Source organism: Chiroxiphia lanceolata, chromosome 19 (genome assembly GCF_009829145.1).
Source record: "Chiroxiphia lanceolata isolate bChiLan1 chromosome 19, bChiLan1.pri, whole genome shotgun sequence".
NCBI lineage: Eukaryota > Metazoa > Chordata > Aves > Passeriformes > Pipridae > Chiroxiphia > Chiroxiphia lanceolata.
The window spans coordinates 7,951,050-7,970,482 of record NC_045655.1 but is presented as its reverse complement, the minus strand read 5'-3'; the positions used below and the strand labels follow the sequence as shown (position 1 = coordinate 7,970,482).

Genomic DNA, 19,433 nt, shown 5'->3' with positions numbered 1-19,433 from the left:
TAACTTTTCAATTTCCTGTTGATGTCTAAGCTTGATTTATTTTTCCATTTATTTGGGTTTTACAAAGAGCAACTACAGAGCTTGGCACTTGGGGCTCCTTTTTTTGTCAGTTCAGTCCTCTCAGTCCTCGATCACTTCATTGTTTCTGCAAACAATGAAAAAGAGAGATGGAAAGAACAGCTGTGAACAGCTGGTTTGCTCCCCAGGTGTCTGAATGGTATTCAAGTATCCTCTTTTGAGGGAGGCCTGTATTCCCTGAAAAAAACCCCAAAAAATCTAAATTCAGAGTTCGCTTTATTTGCTTCCTTCGCACACGATGTCACACAGATTTGCAGATCTGAAAGAAGCCTGAAAAAGCAAAACAAACAAGAAAAGCTGCTCCAAGAAACCTCAGAGGTTTTCCCTCAAGTTGCACCCCACCCCAGCTGAATCGAGCAGAGAGCTCTGCAGAACCTTCTTAGGCAGATTGTGTATTTTTAGAGATTCCTTTTTCTTCTCATCATACAATTGCCCTCTGCCTCCTTCACCCAACATCATACTCATCAAAGCAGTGGTCAGGAACCAGACCTGGAGACCTCTGGTTTTGGAGACACTTCAGCAGTGGCTGCTCATGACCACAGTGACTCCTGTGATTTATTCTGCCTGCAAACCTGCACACTTGGGCAAAGAGTCTCCACCTATTCCCAGCTCACAGAACTCCCCTGGTTCCTTGAAAAGTAGCTCTGTGTGGCCAGTTGGCCCAAGGTAGCAGAGTCTTGAATGCAAATCAAGAAAAAGCAGATTGAATTCAGAAGCAAAACTGATTTATTGGAGTAACATGATCACATCAGCACTTGAACATGCCCCAGGAATAGGGAGGTATTCCTTACATCCTGCCCCATGGAGCTTTATTCAAGGCAAATAGAAAGAGGCAAACACACATATGTCAGCCTGAGGGAGGACACACAGATTTAGTGACAAACAGAACCAGGAACTGCTTAGCAGCTCTGAAAAGGATTCTGTGTGACTGTCACACCTTGTGATCCCCCGGTGTGGGTCAAGCTCTCTAACCTCTCCTCCCTCTGTCATGCAGCATCCTGGACTTGTACACACTCTCTTACAAAAATCGATTTTTTTTTTTTTTGGCCTGTAAAATCCCTATCCAAAGCAAAAATGTCACAGCACAGAATCAGATCCTTCTGGGTTTTTCTCCTTGCAGCATCAAGCAGAGCCAGTTCTGATGCCAGCAGAGCCCTCCAGCAGGGAGCTGGGGTAGGAGTAAACACCAGCACCCCATTTCTGCTTGATACATCTCAGCTGGGCCAGAGGTTTGAGGGACACCTCTCACCTGCACCTCGAGACAAAGGAAAAGCAATCAGGAGAAAAGCTGATCAGCATCTGCCACCTCATGGTAACTGCTTTAATTTTCCTGAGGACCAGACCCTCTCCAGCTGAGTCTTTTCTAGTAAGTTGATTTGCAGATAAGGGAAATTGGATTTAAGTCAGTGTGTTTGGCTGCTGGGTATAAAGGGCTGTAAGTGTAGAGTGTTTTCGTGGCTGTGGTAGCAATGGTGTCTGAGCTTTTGGGGAGAGGAGCTGAGACATGCAGGCAACGTTCGTGAGCTTAATCTGGTAAGGCTTCGGTCTTTGTTTTGAGCTCCTGACTTTTTTTCAACTCAGGATATGTTTAACCTCAGTTGCCAGCTGTCTCCCTCACCTCTGTAGAACTGTTCATAGCCTCAAAGTCTGTTGTTTCAGTGACTGGTGTGGGTGGGTTTAGGGTCCCAGGAGAGCACTGCAGTACAAATAACTGAGCAAACCGGTTCTGTATCCTAATGGCTATTTTCTATTTCACCTTTTCATCTTCCTGCTTGAATTTCTATTCCTTTCTCAAAAGCAGCATTTTCATAGCTGTTTTCTGATGCTGTAGAGATAAATAACAACTTCACCTGTAAAGTAGAAAAGGGTTTAGCCACTGTTCCAATGCTTCCCGAGAGCGAGCATCGTGTGAGCCCTGAGCAGTGACAGCGGGAGCTCCTCTCCCCCTTCATATGCTGAAGAAGGATTGATGCCATTGACCAAAAGAGCTTTAAAAGTAGAGGTGTCCATCCTGATAAGCGGTGCTGCGTGTGGCAGAGAGGAGTCTGCTGTCGGCGGGGTCCGCCCGCGGTCCCCCGGTGCCACCTGCCGGGCCCCGCGCGCTCCGGGATGCTCCATATGGAAAGCAACAGCACCTACGTGTGGCCAGCCGGGATCAGGCACGGGGAACGCTGGGGTGATCTTAGAAAACCCGAGCTGAAAGAGGCCACCAGGGGGGAAAAAAAACCGCAACAAACCCAAAAACAACACCCCCCCTCCCCCCCCCCCCAAAACACCAGATGTAAAATCACGCTGTTATCTCGCACAATTTGCTTGGGTTCTGGGAATTCAGGTCTCCGGTGCCATGGAGATGCTTCAGCTCCTGTTATTTTTAGTGGCACTGGTCAATTCCAGCCTCTTTTCACCAGAGTTCTCCAATATATTACTTCTTGCATTAGGGGAATATGTAGGTAATAGGAGATGTGGGTGAGTGTATCCTTGTAGCACAGCAGGAATATGGGAGGGGGTCAGGTCCAGAGTCTGTGCTAGAGGAAAGCGTGACCCCCAAAACCTCAGGCTAAGGACAGGACACACCCATGTGTGGCCCCTCACAAACACCATACACTGTTTAAACAGGCATTTGGGCATCCCAGAGACACCCCCAAGGAGCTCAGTGGTTCTACCATTGGTGTTTGCACCCGAGTGTGTAACATATCTGCTTTTGCTGGATTTGCTCTGGGCACTCCAGATTTGGTCTGTAGGTATTGGAGTAACTGTGATTTGGCTCCTGATAACATCGAGTTTCTCCCTGCTGCCCCAAAATCTCTGCAGCTTCTCAGTCTTAAGTTATGACTTGTTTGAGGAAGGTGATGGCCTTGGGTAGCTCCCTCCAGCTGTCCTGAGCTGCAGACACAAGGCATTATCCAGCAGGTAGGCCTGTCCTTTCTGATTTCCTGCCTCAGTCCAGTTGTTATTCTGCTTGGAATACACTGGTGTTCTGTCATCCATATTCCCCTCTTTCACACTGCCCCAGGATTGAAAAGGTTTATTTCTGAGGGGCTATTTTCAGCAGTGACACCATGGCTAAGCCAATCCAGCCCAGCAGTGATGGCTCTCACTGGGTTGCAGCTCCGAGGTGCAGGTGGCTGGAATTGGGTCAGCCCTGCCAGGCAATTCCTGCAGCACACAAGGCTCTGGTGCCTATTGGGCTCCAGCTGGGAAGCACCAGGACTGGGAACTGCTCTTTGTTTCCTGAGTCCAGCAGAGCCTGGTCGCACCTGGATGTTCTGCTGTGTGCATCCATCTCGATGCCTCGTGTGCTGGATCACCCTCCTGAGCTGCTGCTTTGGATCTACCAGCCAAAATGCTCCTGTGACCAGCCCTAACCTGCTGTGGTCAAAAAGAGATGGCACAGCAAGGACCTGGTATTGAACTCCTGCACTGGATGAGAAGGTGCTATGGTTTCTCACAGACTGATTTATTTTTTTCTGGCCATTGCCTGCAATTCCTTTGTAGTTCCTCTCAAAACAGCTCTTGTAGCTCTCTCCCACCAGAACCTCTTCCCAAGACTTTCTTTTTAGATTCTTTTTTTTTTTTTTCCTCTGATTGTAGAGAGGTCCTTTGCTGTTTTAGAAACATCTGAACTTTTGTACTCTGAAACTCACTGTGCAATGGCTTCAAGCAAAAATTACAGAAAATATATAGTTCTCAATTACATACATCTTTTACCCTCATCTCTCCTCCCAGCTGAGCTGGTGTTTGCTGAAGAAGAGGTGCTTTCTGTCCAGAAATATCTATAAATTGAGGTGGAAAAAATAAGAGAAAAAAAACCTGAGGGAAAGACTGAGTATGGAGTCGCATTGGTGGCAGCTGGTGGCCTTGGGTCTTGAGCCAGGAGCTCTGACCCTCAAGTAGGCTTTTTGTCAAGCATTAAATAATGGAATAGTGGAATAAATAAATAGTGGACTCCAGCTAATTCACTTTGAGAGGCTACAGCAGAGGTTTTGTGGAGCCCACCATCCCTGCACTCTGGCACAGGTGGTGACAGAGCTGGTCTGGCCTTTGAAGCAATTGTAGCACAGATGATTTGTGAAGATATGAGGAAAGCGTGTTCTCCAGGTGCTGTCTGACCAGTCTCTGCTAGACCCAGCCTGCACAAGGCAGTGCTTTTCCCTGACCACCAGCCTGGCTCCTGCCTGCCTGGGGAAGCACAAACACAACCTGCTAAGTTTGGTTTTTTTTCCCAACCCAGCAAAGCTCCTGCCGCTCTCAGTTGCTCAGGGGAAATGTGTTCCTGCTCAGTGCAGAGCTGGGGCACTGTCAGTGCTCCATCAGTGTGGGTGCAAACAGGAATTTGAATGACTTTTCTATAGAAAAGGGTGCAGGCATAAACAGCAGGAGGAGGGTGAGATGCCAAAGGCTGGTGAGGGATGGTCAGCTGCAGGGCTGAGGCCGCAGGATGGGCAGGAGGGAGCAGTGTTGGGCAGGGGAGGACCCTGGGACACTGATCCTGGGAGCAGTGCCAGTTTGTTGGAGTGAGGCTCCACTATAAAAAGCCCCAGTGTGTGTGTGTGCAGATAAGGTTCCCAAGGTGGTTTGATGCTCCTTCTCCTGGGACAGGGCTCTTGGCAGATGGTATTAGATCCTGGCAACCCTTGGGCACAGGAATATCAAATGGTGAACACCTATAGTTTGCCCTGGATTTGGGCTGGGGTGAGGGAATAAATCCTGGTATTAAAGCCAAATCCTCTCCTAGACTTCAGTTTTCAGCACACTGACTTGGACAGAGGCTGCTGGGAGCAGCTCCAGCTTAAGGACAGAAATCCTGGGAATACAACAAAGGCATAAATGTGAGATCTCCTTGCTGCAAGCCAGGCCCTAGGTACAACCTGCAGGAGGTGTCTTGAAAGTATCATCTATTTTCACTCTAAGAGAGTGTTTCAAGAAGCTGCAGAGATGGAGAAACCAGAAAGCTTTTGTCTCTTCAAGAGATCGTGTCTGCAGTAATGTAGTACCAGATTTTACATTTTGCAAAGGCCCCTAAAAGCTGGCCTGATGCCTATCTAAATCAAACACTTTGTGACATATATCTCCCTGCTGCAGTGTTAGACAGAAATCTGAAACCAAGCTGTTAGCGTGGAGGACCTTAGAGGAGACAATTCAGGTTTGGCAAACTTGCTGGTACTGAATACGTGCAAGGCAGAAAAGTCCCATAAACTTTGTTTTGTGAGCGCAGTGCTGAGTTTTCGGAACCCAGGCTGCCATTTGAGGACCAGTTTAAAAGACTTAATGGAAAATCCCACCTCTCAGCACGAGAACCATATATTTCCTACTCTAGTACTGATCTTTTGTAGCACAACATGAATGAAATTTAAGATCATGAACCCTTTTGCCCTTCAAAGGCCTGGATGTTCCTGAACACTTTGGAGGGATTTTCAAATTACTTTGGGTTTTCCAGTGAGCACTGAAACCAAGCCATGGCTGCCATGGCTTTGGAAGGGAAGTGCATCATTAAGAGCCTGTCTTGAAAAAAAATCTCAGCCTCATCTAACCCACGTCTGAGAGCCAAGTGCCTGCCCTCCTTCAGACACAGCTCGTGACGTGTGACAGACACACAACAGCAGGGTCACATGAACGTGCATCCTGGGTGCTCTTGGGTTCCCTCTGCCCACCAAGCATGCCCTGGCAGTGCCAGCCTTGGGATTACTCCTCGATACCAACTTCTTCTCAGCTAAAGAGCCGTGAGGGCAGATGGTGGGGGACGCAGCTGGTGTTGACCTTAAAACGAGCGGCATGTGCTGAGGTCGGCGGCAGCAGGGTGGCCCCATGACATATTTCTTACAGCTTAGACGCGCCAGATTGGATTCCCGCTGACACATAAAGCCCTTTTCCACAGCTCTGGCAGTGCTAAGACCTGGGACAGCCTAATCCCTTCCTAAAGCCCTGCTGTGCTGTAACCAAAACCTTGGAGTTTTGGGTGGAGCAGCGAGCGTGCTGACGTAGGGTCTGTGGTGCTCCTTGACACCACCTCCAGTCTGCCTTCCTGGTGTCATACCCTGGGACATCTCTGTTCTGGAGGAAGAGGGGTGGTGTCTCTAAGCACTCACTGTGTGGGTGATGTGTGGCAGCTGTGTGTGTCCCTCCTTACTCAGCAGCTTCAGACATACAAACCTGGAAGGTGCAATAGGTCCTTGGAGGTTTTGTGGTTGGGAGCCTGGCCCTGCTGCCACATTGCAAACTTCCCCTTCTTTTCAGAAAGCAGAGGGTCTGTGTAGGAATAATAAATTAGCAGTGCCCAGGCTAAAGAAACTCTGCAGTCGTGTTGTACCTTCTCACACGTGGGAGACTCCAAGGGGATGGAGCAGCCTGTGGGAAGCAGGATCCTGCAGTGGAGATTGTGCAAGGACTGGCTGGGCCATGTGTGACACAGCAGTGTGACGTGTCCCTGTAATCCTGATAGGGACTTGGGTAATAAACATCTTTAATTCACTTTAAAACCCTACTGTAGCACTAGCCCAGAAAGGTCTTAGTTGAAAGCAGAAGCAGGCTCATGGGATTTTGAGAAAAGTTACTTTGCAATGACTTCCTAATTATTTCTGAATTAATTTATTAATTGCACAGGTCAGTTTTTTACAGCTCAAAAGCCCAAACCCACCTGAGGAAGGAAGGGTCTGCAAAATGCCCGTAGGAGAAACACATTTTGGTACCTGCCTGTCAAGGATAGAGATGGTCCCTGAGCAAGGGGGCTGTTTTCCTGTCAATATAGCAATCAAATTTAGCTTCTGCCACTGTAGGCAACGTGGCATTAAAAGAAGGAGCTTAAGTTATTAAACTGAGCTGCTTTAATCGTCCGGTTCAGGGAAATCCATTGCTACAGGAGACCTGAGGATTAGTGTATTTTTACCACAAAGCCAATACATCTATTCTGATCGGTCACCGGCCGCTCACTCGTGCATATGAAACTTCATTCTCCGGGTTTGCACTCGAGAGTATGGGACCAAATGGAGTTTTATCTGGAGATTGACCCCGTTACCTTGAATCTCATCATTCTGGTGTCTAGTTATGTTATTTTACTCCTGGTCTTCCTGATCTCCTGCGTGCTCTATGACTGCAGGGGGAAGGATCCCAGCAAGGAATACGCTCCTGAGGTCCCCGCAGACACCCAGCCCCCGATCCGGCTGGTGGTGATGCAGCAGGGCTCCCCCGGCACCCGCTGGGCGAAGGGGCTCATCTCCGCCTACGAAAACCCCGCCGACCTGCAGGGGAAAAGGACTACTGCTGTGTAAGGGGACCGAAAACCCCGCCGACCCGCAGGAGGAAAGGACTACTGCTGTGTAAGGGGACCTGCCCCGGAGCGCCGGTCCTGCCGCTCCGCCCGCCTCGCCTGCTATGTTTACTGCCCGCTTGCAAAAGGATAACGCGCTCACAAGGTAAGTTGAGACGCCGCTTTATTTGATACGGTGCCATTGCTGAGGGAGTCATTTTATGTCGAGCTGTGCTCTGCATCGATATGAGCCTGCAGTTCTGCCTGCCAGCCATAAAGAGACTAATTCCCATCGGCGCTGCCGCTGCCTCGCAGCCCACTGGCAGTGGGAAGCAGTGACGCTGTTCATCCACTCAGGCACTGATGAGGGGCCTTGGTTCAATCTCGAGTTGTGCCTGGCACGGTTATTTTTGCAGGAACACGGTGCTGTTCAAGGCATCCCACCCGGACGGGCTGAGCTGTGCTGCAGCCTCGGCACATCTTCCTCGGCCAGCAGAGCGCAGATGACCTTGGTAGGCTGTTCCCATCTTCCCAGGGAGAAAAGAAACACTCAGGATTTTAAAAGGATACAGATAGTGCCTTTCTGATAGGAGCCAGCTGCTGCTCCCATCAGGATTTAATACTTTCCATGTTGTCTGTGAGCTCCCCTGAGGGTACTACCTATACCTACCTACCAAATACCTGCCTGTTTTCTGTAGGTAGAACGTGAGCTCTGCTCTTATGGGGCGCTCTTACCCCTTGACCACACAAATCCCCTCATGGGATACAATATGCTTCCTGGAAAAGCTGGGTATGATGTCTCCTGCCCAAGAGAAAGTGTGAAATGGGATAAATTTACCAGTAATGTGATATGTGAGTCATGGCTGCCATGTGTCCCACTGGAACAGGAATTTCTGAGCCTCCATCCTGGCTTCCAGTGAGCATCTCCACATGTCTGACCCTGCCTCTCCCCCCCTGAACCTTCCTTCAGCTGTATCACGTTCCAGCTGAGCCACATGAAGGCTGTCATTGCATCTCCAGTAAGTCTAATGTTATCTGCATCAGCTCCTGTTATTCTTCTCACAATTTGGGAGTTACAAGCTCAAGTCCTTTTTAGTTCATAAGGCTCTTCTTCATCTTGCTGGGTTTCTCCCTCTCAGTGCTTAATGGGATGTTTAACAGCAGATTACTGTGTCCCTCTAGATAGTGCTCAAGTTCCTGTGTGTGGTGCTCTTTATCTGGTGGATTTAACTGGTTACTAAAGGAAAATTAGCCCTAGACCCCAGACAGTTGTAGGTGTCTGTCCCTTGGGCTGTTTTACATCATCTTAATGTGAAGCACCCACAGACTCCTACAGAAAGCTTTAGCAAACACAGTGAGATTTATTACCTGTCTGTGTCAGGTGGATGACTCACTGGGTTGCAGTGGTCCTAATGCCTTCAGGACAGGCATTTTAAATACTTCCAGAAATAAACTGCAGTGAATTTGAGCCACAACTGAACAAAGCTGTTGGCTGGATTGCATGTTTTGTACTCCAGCTGGGTAGGAACTGTCAGCCTGTGCTGCATCCCCAGACGTGCTGGTTTATGAATCAGCTGCAGAACATCCTGGCAGTGGCAAAGAGACCTAGAGAGTATCTTTTCATTTAACTGTATTTTAAGAAAAGGAGCCAGAATCATTAGTGGTTTTTCTTTTGGTTTCTTAATTCTTGTGTGTGAACCCAGGTTTTGTTTTCAAGCTGTCCTTTGCACCCTGGTGAGTTATGGGTATGCCTGGTTTTGGAAGGAAGGGTCCTGAGAGCTGGGAGCTGGAGTTAAACCCTTGATGTGACGAAAGTGGTAATAAATCTGAAGTTGGTGGCATGGTCCTCTTCCACGTATCAAACTGAAATAATTATGTTGAGTGTTGTTTTGGTTATTTAGCAGTGAAAAAGTGCAATTATTCAACTGCAAGTCGTAGCTGCTTTGGCAAAACCTGGCAGTGACTAAGCTGCTCATATGTCATGGCCACTGTCACCCAGGCAGGCCAGAGTTGTCTTTCCTTGGGCTCTCCCATCTGCCTTCTATTCAGCCTGTAAGCTCTTAGAAGCTTTTTGTGTGTTCATGTATCATCTCACATGCTAGGAGCCTTCTCTGTGATAAGAGATCCCCGGCATTAGGGAACAGAAATAATAATCTTTGCTAAGAAGACCTTGGGGGGACTAATAAGAGCTCAAAAATATCCCAAAGAGCTGTTTTCTTTGATGGTGAGGTGTCATAATGCCAACAGAAAAGCTCTGTGGTTCTTTGATGAAGGTCATGCAGATAATGTAGTGATTCCATGCCACGTGTGCCATATCATTGCCACGTGTTTGGTTCTGTAATACTGACTGGCATGGCTGGGTTAATAAATACTTTTAGATAGCTGAAATCCTCCTGATAGTTTCCTCTAATGGCAAACCTCTTGTGTACATCCACCACAGACCCCTGGCTCCTTGAAACTCAGTGGGAAGTTGCTGATTTTGGAAGCTGGGCTGTGGAGCTGCCAGTGGTGCCCAGGGAGGTTGTGGGCAGGGAAGCAGTTTCCTGGAGCACAGTGTTCACTCATAAGGAAATTTATCAGTTGTGATAGAGTTGGTGGACTCTGCCCTGAAATGTGGAAGCAAAAGCAGCAAATGACACTTTTCTCCTGATAGCAGGAAGGCAAACAGAGGATAAATCCCCTTCTGGAAAATGAGAAACTAAAGTGCATCAGGACTTTGCCTTCCCAATGGGGATAAAATGGCTTTCTTAGTTTTGTCTGTACTAGAACAATACTGGAGTATTAAAGCAGTGAGAGAGCCCTGGAGTATGTACCAAGAATTCCAAGTAATCGAGTCACTGCCAGTGAAATTACTGCTTTGGGGAGGTCTCAGCTACCACGTTTTTTTAATGACTGTGGCAGGATTAATGCATGCAAATGGGCTTTTATCAGGCCAAGTTTACCAGAAATCACCCTTGAAGCTGCATTCCCTCGAGTGCTTTCAGTCCTCTGCCACGTCCTTTGCACCACTGTGAGAAAATGGGGGTAAATGTTCTCAGAGCAGTTTTGCTATTTTCCCTAAATCGCGCTGTGTAAAATGTGTGTTCCTTGCTGGAGTTCACATGGTTTGAAAAGCATCCTGTGCAGCTCTTTGCACATACTCTGTGCCTGGCTCTTCCAACACCGTTCAGTCGATCCTGGGTTTGTGCCTTGCTTAATCCTGCCCGTGCCTATCTGTGTGTGCTTTGCCCAGAGGATTAGGCAGTGCTTAGGGCCGGGATATCCAGCACAGAAATACTGTTCTGGAGCAGGTGCTATTTGCAAAGGAGCAAGGTGTTGGTAAAATTGTGTTAGCGTTTATTCAGGAGCAATATGAGTTGGAGAACATTGGATGGACAGGTAAGGATTTAGAAAATATGCTCCATTTCCAGTTTTGCCCTTGTCTTATGGGGCTCCTGTTCCTGCTGCTCTTTGCTCCATGTGTCTGCTCTGCATTTATTTTCTCTTGCTTTTCTGCCCTCTGCACTGAGATTTCTCTCTTCTTAGTCATTTATGCAGTTCATAAGGGGGTTACTATACAGCTTGGCATGCAGGGGATGCACCTGAGTTCCACTCTATGAACTAACCCTGGTAGGTTCAAAGAGAATGAAATAAAATATAGTCCCACAAAAAATGCCCAGAGCAGGTGGAACAGAGGAGTTGATGAACAAGCCACATTAAATCTGGGCAAAGCCTGGACACAGAGCCTTACAACACCTGCTTTGAGTGACCTGTGGTCACCATGGCACTGATCTCTAGCTCTGTGATATGGAGGGAACTGAGGGGTGCTGGGAGGATTTATTGCTGTTCTGCAGGAAACAGGAATTCAGTGTGCACTGGCTCACTTTCAGTTGGCTTTAGTGCCCTTCTAAAGTCACATATTACTGCTTCTGTAAAGCCTTCATTAAAGGGTTTCACAGAAACAACACGGGAAAAAAAGGATTTCTAGATTTCTCCAACATTAGTTCAAGTCAAACATGTCATTAAATTCCCTGAAAATACATCTTTCATGTGAGCCTGTTCCACTGTAAACATACTATCTGAGCCCTCAGATTTCTTTTTAAAATCCTTAATAAGCCACTACATATCAGTAGAGGATTAGTCCAGACAGACTAACCCATATTCACAAGAGAGAATTACTTCCCATGCTGTGATTGTTTTGAATTTGGAAAGGGATAAGTCTTGTCTCATTTTGCACATTGTTTCATGGTGCACTCATCCTCTGATAGTGCTGAGTACAGAAGCACAGTAACATGCCCAAGTCAAACCCCTTGGCTGTAAGAAGAACTTTAGAATAGTTTTTACTGCCTAGAACTGCATCACCTTAAGTTATCAGTGATTCAGCTTGTGTGATGTTGGTGCTTTGGTGGGGATGCCAAGAGGCAGGAATTGATGTTGGGAGTTTGATTGGAAATACTGTTCTTCCAGCCATGAGCCAATACTGCTTCGTGCTTAGGGGAGCCCTACAGCCCACTTGCCATCTTTTAGATGGATTAAAACCCAAGTATCTTGAGCTACTTGTGTCCTTTTTATAAGGCAAAGCATCAGGCTGGGTCTCCTGGCCCTGCTCCAGCCCAAATGATTCCGTGACTCCCCCAAGCACTTGACTCCCTGTGCAGAATCTGTCCTGTCAGGTGGGGTCTGGGGCTTGAAAGCAAATCCACGTGTCCTGCTGGTGTCCCTGAGGGGCTCCTGCAGCCTGACCTGGAATAGCTGCTCTCAGTGGTGGATGGAATGGCAGCTGGAGCTGCAGCGAGGCTGTCACGTGGGGAAGGTGTGAGGGATTGGGGGGATGTGTGCTGGAGTCTGCTGGTGGCTGCTGCTGCCCAGGAGGGAAGCAGGAGGGCTCCCGGGGCAGCTGTCAGGGCTCTGAGGTAGAGCTCTGGTTCTTCACGCTTGGATGACGGAAAGCTAAATTAATTGTTTATAAATAAGCTGCCCTGACATTCACAGCAGAAAGGTATCTGACTTTTTATCAAGAGAAAATCATAGCAGAAATATAAAAAAATGGGAAAAGCAGAACAGCTGCCAACTCTAGCTCCTGTTCTACTCCTGGTTTAGTCTCCTCAATCCCTCCTCCTCACGTGTGCTGGTTTCCTTGGAGACGCTGCTCCTTAGTTTCCCTCTCTAATACTGACGCTGTTTGACATTAACATTTCAAAAAGGCATTTCCACCCTAATGTGACAAACGGGGAGCAGCTTTTGGAGGCAGATCCTTGTCACAAGGCATCCGAATCCAGCATCTGATGGTTCAGCCCAGGCTGTGGATGGGTCAGTCTCATCCCAGATCTGCAGCAGATGCTCTGTGTGGGCAATGAAGCTGTGCCCTAGTTTCTCCATCTGTTAATGGCAGCAATAATTGTTACACAAGTGGAGTATTGGGTTGATTTAATTAATATTTATGAAAGAACACGAGATCCTTTCATGGGTGGTGCTATAGAGAAATTGTTAATTATGAATGATTATATATTTGTGTCTCTTCCTGAATGCATAGAAGACCTGGACATGTTGTTTAAGCACCCACATTTCACACTCCTTCAGTATTGAAGATGATTGGGCACATGGCATAGCTCTTCATTATCTAAAAATACACTGAATTTAATTGCTATTGACTTCAGATGAGCAAAGAATACAGGCTTAGCATCCAGCTCTATTTTTAGTAATTGTACTTCCTAAATCATCAATAATTTTTTGTAACTTCATTAGGCAATATTTTTTACATTCTATTTTTAGCTCAACCACTTCTTATATATAAAATAAATGTGCCAGTTCCAGGGCTAAACCTTTCAAGAAAGGGGAGAGGAGGCAAGGATTGGGCACATCCACCTTTGCCTTCTTCAAAGGACAAAACAGAGCCCCAAAGTACTGAGGGATTAATGGGAGTTGCCTCAAGTTTACTGCTGGAAACTGGGCATGCATGAAACAAATGTAATAAGCATAAAAGGTGTATTGAAAAAATTCATGAGTGGCAGCAGTTGATTTAATGTCTGCACATGCCCTGTGCATTAGGTATGACCACTGTACCTCTTACCCTCCCCAACAACCAAAAATGCAGTTCTTGATGGACTGAATAAGTACTTTTAACAGGTAATTTCTTTCCCATTCTCTCAGGAGCATGTTAAGCATAAACTTGACATAAGTCACACACTCGTTTCCTCAAAAAGAAGAAACCCACTTGTTTTCCTTCCAAGAGCAGAGGGCAGCAGCCTTGGCTTGCTGGAGGACACACCTTTCACCCGTCCTGAGCAGAGAGAAAGGTTCTGTCCAAACTTCAGCTGTACCCCACAGGGAGCAGTGCAGGGCTGTGCTTTGCTCTCTGCAGGGCTCAGGGCAACACCTCCTTTGAATCATTTCTCATCAGCCACCAGCAGCTCTGCAATTTCCAGCCCTCCAGGCAAAGCACACAGGTCACCACGGCAGAGGAGGTGTGAACTCAGAGACGCTGGAGGGGAAGAAAAGCGTTTTACCGAGATGGGAATAGTGTTTTATCACTTTTCAGGGCATTAGTTTTAGACCAGGTTTACACTGGAACCGGGGTGGTTTGATAATGGGTGGGTGGTTTTATTACTAGCAAAATCTCTGCTGCTGACATGACTGCACCAGCAAAAAGCAATTTGACAATAAGCCTTATTTTTCTTGCTGAAACAATGTGTACTAACTTGGCAGATAATCTCATTAATTAATTGAAGCTCTGTTTACAGTTTATGGAGAGAGACAGCTTGTAGGGACACGCCATCAAGTCTTTTCTAGAGCAGACAAGGCTCTGTAAAGCTGCATTTTTATTTATATACATAGGCTGAAATGAAAATCGGGGCATTGCTTGTAAAGCCAAGAGTTCTATCCCTGGGGAACTGAATAGAAGGCAAATCTTTGGCATCAGGAGGCTCCGTGTTTGTTTTGGGAAGGAGAGCTGGCAGGGATCCCAATGCTAACTCTGAACATCTGAGGAAAAGGCTGGCTGGAAAGAATTATGTCCTGACGCAGACAGGGGAAAGCCAGGAAATTTGAAGCCAGGACAGAGACTCCAGTGTTAACTCATTCTGGCAGGGAAAAAAATAATTGTGAAGTATTAACACCACGTCCTTGGGACATGTATTTACAAAACATGGTGGTGTGTGAGTTCCTTGGGAGGATGGAGGTTTTCACCAATCCACAGTGGCAGAGGATGGAGAACTGCTTGGACACGTGGGAGGGCTAAGCCATGACTGGAGGAGAAGATATGGCTCATCACTGTCAAATCTGTGTGCTTTTGCAACTGTGTTGGCAGGGTTATTTGGCTTGGGAAGGGACATGCTGCTCCCCTGTTATTGCCTCAAGAGAGCTGAAGGGACAGCTCTCCCTTTCTTTCCCTCCAACCAATTCTGTCCTGCCAGCAGACCCCAGGGCTTCCCTCCTCTTGTGATTTTGTGTTCTCAGTGTTACAAAAGTCTATCTGCTTCTTGGGGTGACAGTTAAACTGCCATTAGGGCCATGTAAGATATTATCATGGGCTGGTTAATGGGAAACTGTTTTGGAGATGGACTGGTTGCTCTTCCCCTTTTGCAGACAGAAAACACTGCCTTCTTCAGCTGCTGAGGGTGAATGTGTGGGTTTATTTCTTTGCCTGTTATTTCTGTTTTCTCCTGGTGTGCAGTGAAAGACAGGATGCCCCAGCCTGGGGTACAGCTCCTCAGAGGAGAAGGCAGTTGTGTTTGAGGCAAGAAGGAAAAGCAAGGTTCCAGCTCTGGCAGGGGGAGGAGGGTGAATGGTGCTTGCTAAAGCTTTCCCACAGGTGACCCAAGCCTGGCCCTCAGGGCAGAGCTTCAAAGCAGGTCATGCTGTAGGGCTGCCTTTTCCTGTTTTGTTTAACAGCTGCTTGGGAGGACATGGGTTGTGGCCATGATTTTTTTGTGCCCTGTCTGCTGGGAAGCACTCAGGGTAACCTGCAGTCACAGATGTTACAGAAGCCCATTTCCATTTTTTTTTAGAGCAGAAGTCAAGGCAACTTACTGGATAAAAAGGATGAAGGCAAATGGCTTAAGCTCAGGCTGTGCTCTCATCACACAAGGGTGAAGCACCTCTCTTTGTTTCTACATGTAGCAAAGGCTTACCTGGACTGGACCAGGGCCAGCCTTTTCCTATTCCTTGTTTCCAGGCAGGTGTACAGCAGCGCTCTCACCTGTCTGTACCCTTGGATCTCTGGGTACTTCCCATCCTGTGCAGACAGAGGGAGTGAAAGCTGGATCTTAGCTGTCTATCTTCAGAGGCCAGTTCCCACAGGATGAGCACCAGGACCTTGTGAATGGCACCGTGGCACGTCCTGAGCAGGGCCAGGCGAGACACGTGCTCTGAGCTGGAGCAGTGCGTGCAGTGCTGGGAGCGTGGGCAGCTTCCTCTCACTGCACCCTGTTAGCACAGGGCTCCAGAGCATCCTCCTGGGTCAGCAGCATTTTGCTGCTCTCATTTGATTTAAGTGCTACCCCAGATTAGCTCTGCTCCCACAGGGCACTCCAGATTAGCTCTGCTGCTACAGGCATCTGTCTTAGCAGATAAACCTCTGTCGGCCAGATCCGTCGTCTCAAACTCGCGGAATAACCTGCCAGAAGGCAACAAGGGCTCAGATAAGCCCTGAGTTCAAAGGGGCACTTTGGGCTTAGAATTTACAGTGTGTCTGATCATGACTTTAACCTGGGATGGGGACAGCAAGTGCCTGAGATGACCGGAGCAGGACAAGGCTTCGGAGAGAGAACTGGGTTTGTAGGTGCAGCCCTGGCATGGCACAGGCTCCTGCACGTGGTGAGGCCAGAAAGTGCTTTAATATTTTGCCATGGATTTAAAAAACTGAAACCATCATAGTGCATATCTCCTAATAAAAGGATAATATGGAATGAGAAGCAACTATATCAGCTTCTTTGGCTGTTATACCCATATTAATGTATAATGCATACACCTACACAGGCAGAGACATGTCTCTGTGCACATAATTACAGGCTGTTGCATAAAGATTGCAAATGCTTCCATTTTAACTCTGTATTACAGTATCTAATATTTGCAGAAGTCACCCCAGCTTGATTTTCATTCTTTACCTCACCTTGGATCACCCTGTTCTCTTCTCCAGAAGCTCAAGGGACGGGGCAGATGATTTGACAGTCAACTGCATAAAGCAACTACTGGCCCAAGCATCAGCTTTCTAAAAAGCACGTTCTGAGATGCAGGTACAGCACATCATGTGCAGTTGGTGTCTCCCCACAAATCATTGGTCTTTCCATGCTGCACTTTTGGGATTTCCAGGGGCCAGATTCTGTTGCTCCAGACTCAGGCGTGACCCTGGACCAGGTCTGTGCTCTGCTCTCCCTTTCCCTGCTGCAGGCAGGAGTTTACTCGAGGTAATTCAACAGGATTTCAGTGGAAATACCCAGAGGTGACCTAAGTGCAAGTGCAATGCAGCAGAGGGGCCCAAATTTGCATGGATACAACCACAATTACCATTTGGCTGCCACACTTCAGAGCCTGTGTCTGGTCCTGGATGTGCTGCCCGAGTTTTCTGCCATCCCTCCCTGCTTTCGCCGCTCTCTGACTGTTGGTTTTCACACTCCGTTTGTTGCTCTTTGTACAACAACACGGCCACTAATTGCTCCAGCTAATTAACTGTTAAAAGACAGGGGCTTGGTCCTCAGATCCAACCCATGGATTTGAGGGAAGCTTTCCTGGGAGACAAAGGCAGTTACAGCTGTGAACACCCTAAACCCCTGGCATCAGAGCTGCACCCGGGACAGGCAGCACCTCACTTTGTTCCCCCTTTGAGGCCTCGAGCAGTGTTTTTTCTTAGTCGAAAGTCAGGATGCCTTGTAGTGGACAGATGGCGTTTTTCAAGTGGAGATGGGATGAACGAAATCAAAGACCTGTTTCAATTTGAACTAAAATAATTTGTCTAATCAGACTGTCTTCCCCTGGCATCTATCCATGGAAACACAAACCACAAAGTGGCAAGCAGCAGCTCTGGATTTTACACTCGAGTCCCTCCCTAAAGACTGAGTGTCCTGTCCAGCACAGATCTCACTGGGTTCCCAGAGCTGTCTTGCTTTGTTTGATGTTTGGTGCAACAGCAAAAATTGCTTCTGCGTTTCTTTTTCATTTTAGTATCTGCCTAAAGCATCTCATTCTCTGAGTAACTTTGCACCTTCAGAACTGGAGTCCTGATGTACCCCCACAGAACCTCCATGCAGAGGGGATGTGTAATGCTGCTGATACAGCAGCTCTGGCTGCCCCATACCCAGCCAGGAGCAGCTGCTGGTAACCAGACCCTTGTTTTTGTCAACCCAAGATCCAGTTTCAGGTAGACCTGTACACAAACTATAAATCATCAAGTCTTTTCTTTCACTACCCTTTGCATATAAGGTAATAGCAGTCCTACTTTCCTTTGACAGTGCAGTAATTTATCATTTGACAGTGTTTTAATGAAAACCCTGCCGTTCTTCTCCCTGGAATTGGAGAATCAACATTACAAAGAAGTCCTTCCTTGACCTTTCCCTGTTGGCCACTCCTGGAAATTAGAGTGTCTTCATTTTAATGAGCTCAGAGGATTGGGGAGTTGCAAGAAAAGGAAAATTGACTTCAGAAATACCTAACCTTCTCCTGTGAATATGTCAGGACACGTTTTTAGATACAGAGCTCTTAACCTGAACAGGCTTGTTCTCTCCTTATTCTGTGGCTCCTCGAGCAGAGCTGTTTCTTGGCTCCTATGGTTTATGATGCAAGGACATGTTTACTTTGCATGAGGTTTGTTGCAAAATATAGCCCAGATCTTCATCAGGTGTAAATCACCCCTTTGCTCCCCTGTCCATGGGTCCTGCAGTCAAGCCTAGGTGGCAAACCCTGGCTGCCCTGACTGTGTGTGTGTGGATATACACACACAGAGATCTGTGTGATATGTGAACACCTTTGTAAGGCTTCCAGGTTAGCTTCCAGTCTAACCTGGCAATGCTGTTGTACAAGTGAAATGAAGGAGTTTGTAAACAAAACCAAGATATTTGTCAGTGGTTGATAACACTCAGATTAATTTTGGGAGTTTTTTTACCAAGAAGTTTCAAAACTGGCCAGGCATCTTGCTGCCTTTCAGGTGTTGAATAATTTCCTTATTTTACACTTTTTGTTGGGTGATTTCTTCCAGAACTAGTGTTATGGGGTCAATCAGATCTCAAGCCCAAGCTCCTGGCTGTGGAAACACTCCTTCTCTGTTTTACCAACCTGAGTGCCTGACTAGAAATCCAGTCTGCTCTCACAGCCAAGGGAGAGGGATGGGTACCTCCAGAGGGAATGCAGATCTGAGGTGGATTTAGTTTCCTCTGAGGTGACAAGGCACTTCATTTGGGTTCAGTTGAGGATAACACAGGTTTGGTCTCTGCTGTATGTTTTGGGTTTCTGGTCCTTGATGTGGTGTGAGCACAGGTGTGTGGAAAATCCACTGCAGCTCCGTGTCTTAGAACACGCTTTGTGTGTGAAATATACATTAGAATTTGTATAGGTTTGGAAGTTGTGTAAATAATAATCTTCTGTAGTACTACACAGGTGCTATCTTGCACACATATTTATTTAATAGTACAACCGAAAGCTTGGAAGAGAACTATGTTTGCACAGGGCTGTAATGGCAGAGGTTTCCTTCTCATGTCAGTGCTCAGCACATAATGGAAGTTGATATATAGTGGAAAACCTTGAGGAAAGGTAATTTATTCTATCAGTATAATGGAAAATCTGTAGGAAAGGTAATTTTTTCTGTCAGTGTCAAATACCCCTACAAACCAGTATGGCTCTATATTCATATTTGCAGAGTTTATTTGCACAAATAGTGGTGAAGTGAACAAAAAAAAAAAAAACAAACTGTGGTGAACATAAAATAAACCACACTGGAATATGGGAGGAATGTCAGCAAAGCTGTCCTTGCTGCTGCTTTAGTGCATTTATCCAGCGCTGAGTATTCCCAAACTGGGACTGAATGGTTTGGTTAAAGGAAAGCCAAGGAGGAAAAGACAGTGACTACTGGTTGTGAAACTGGGGCAAACTCTGGAGCAGCCATGTGTGAATGTGGACATTGCCATATGAAGGGATGAATGTGCAT

At 47.0% G+C, this 19,433-nt stretch overlaps 1 protein-coding gene across 1 annotated transcript in view; it reads left to right on the top strand.

The window, feature by feature from the left end:
* The first annotated feature begins 7,431 nt into the window (after positions 1–7,431).
* Positions 7,432–19,433, top strand: part of MMD (monocyte to macrophage differentiation associated) — a 41,404-nt gene continuing 29,402 nt past the window's right edge. Inside the window, exon 1 of the mRNA XM_032706680.1 lies at positions 7,432–7,487. Within this exon, the coding sequence (XP_032562571.1) occupies positions 7,447–7,487 (41 nt within the window). The 5' untranslated portion in view covers positions 7,432–7,446. The remainder of the gene's footprint in view (positions 7,488–19,433) is intronic.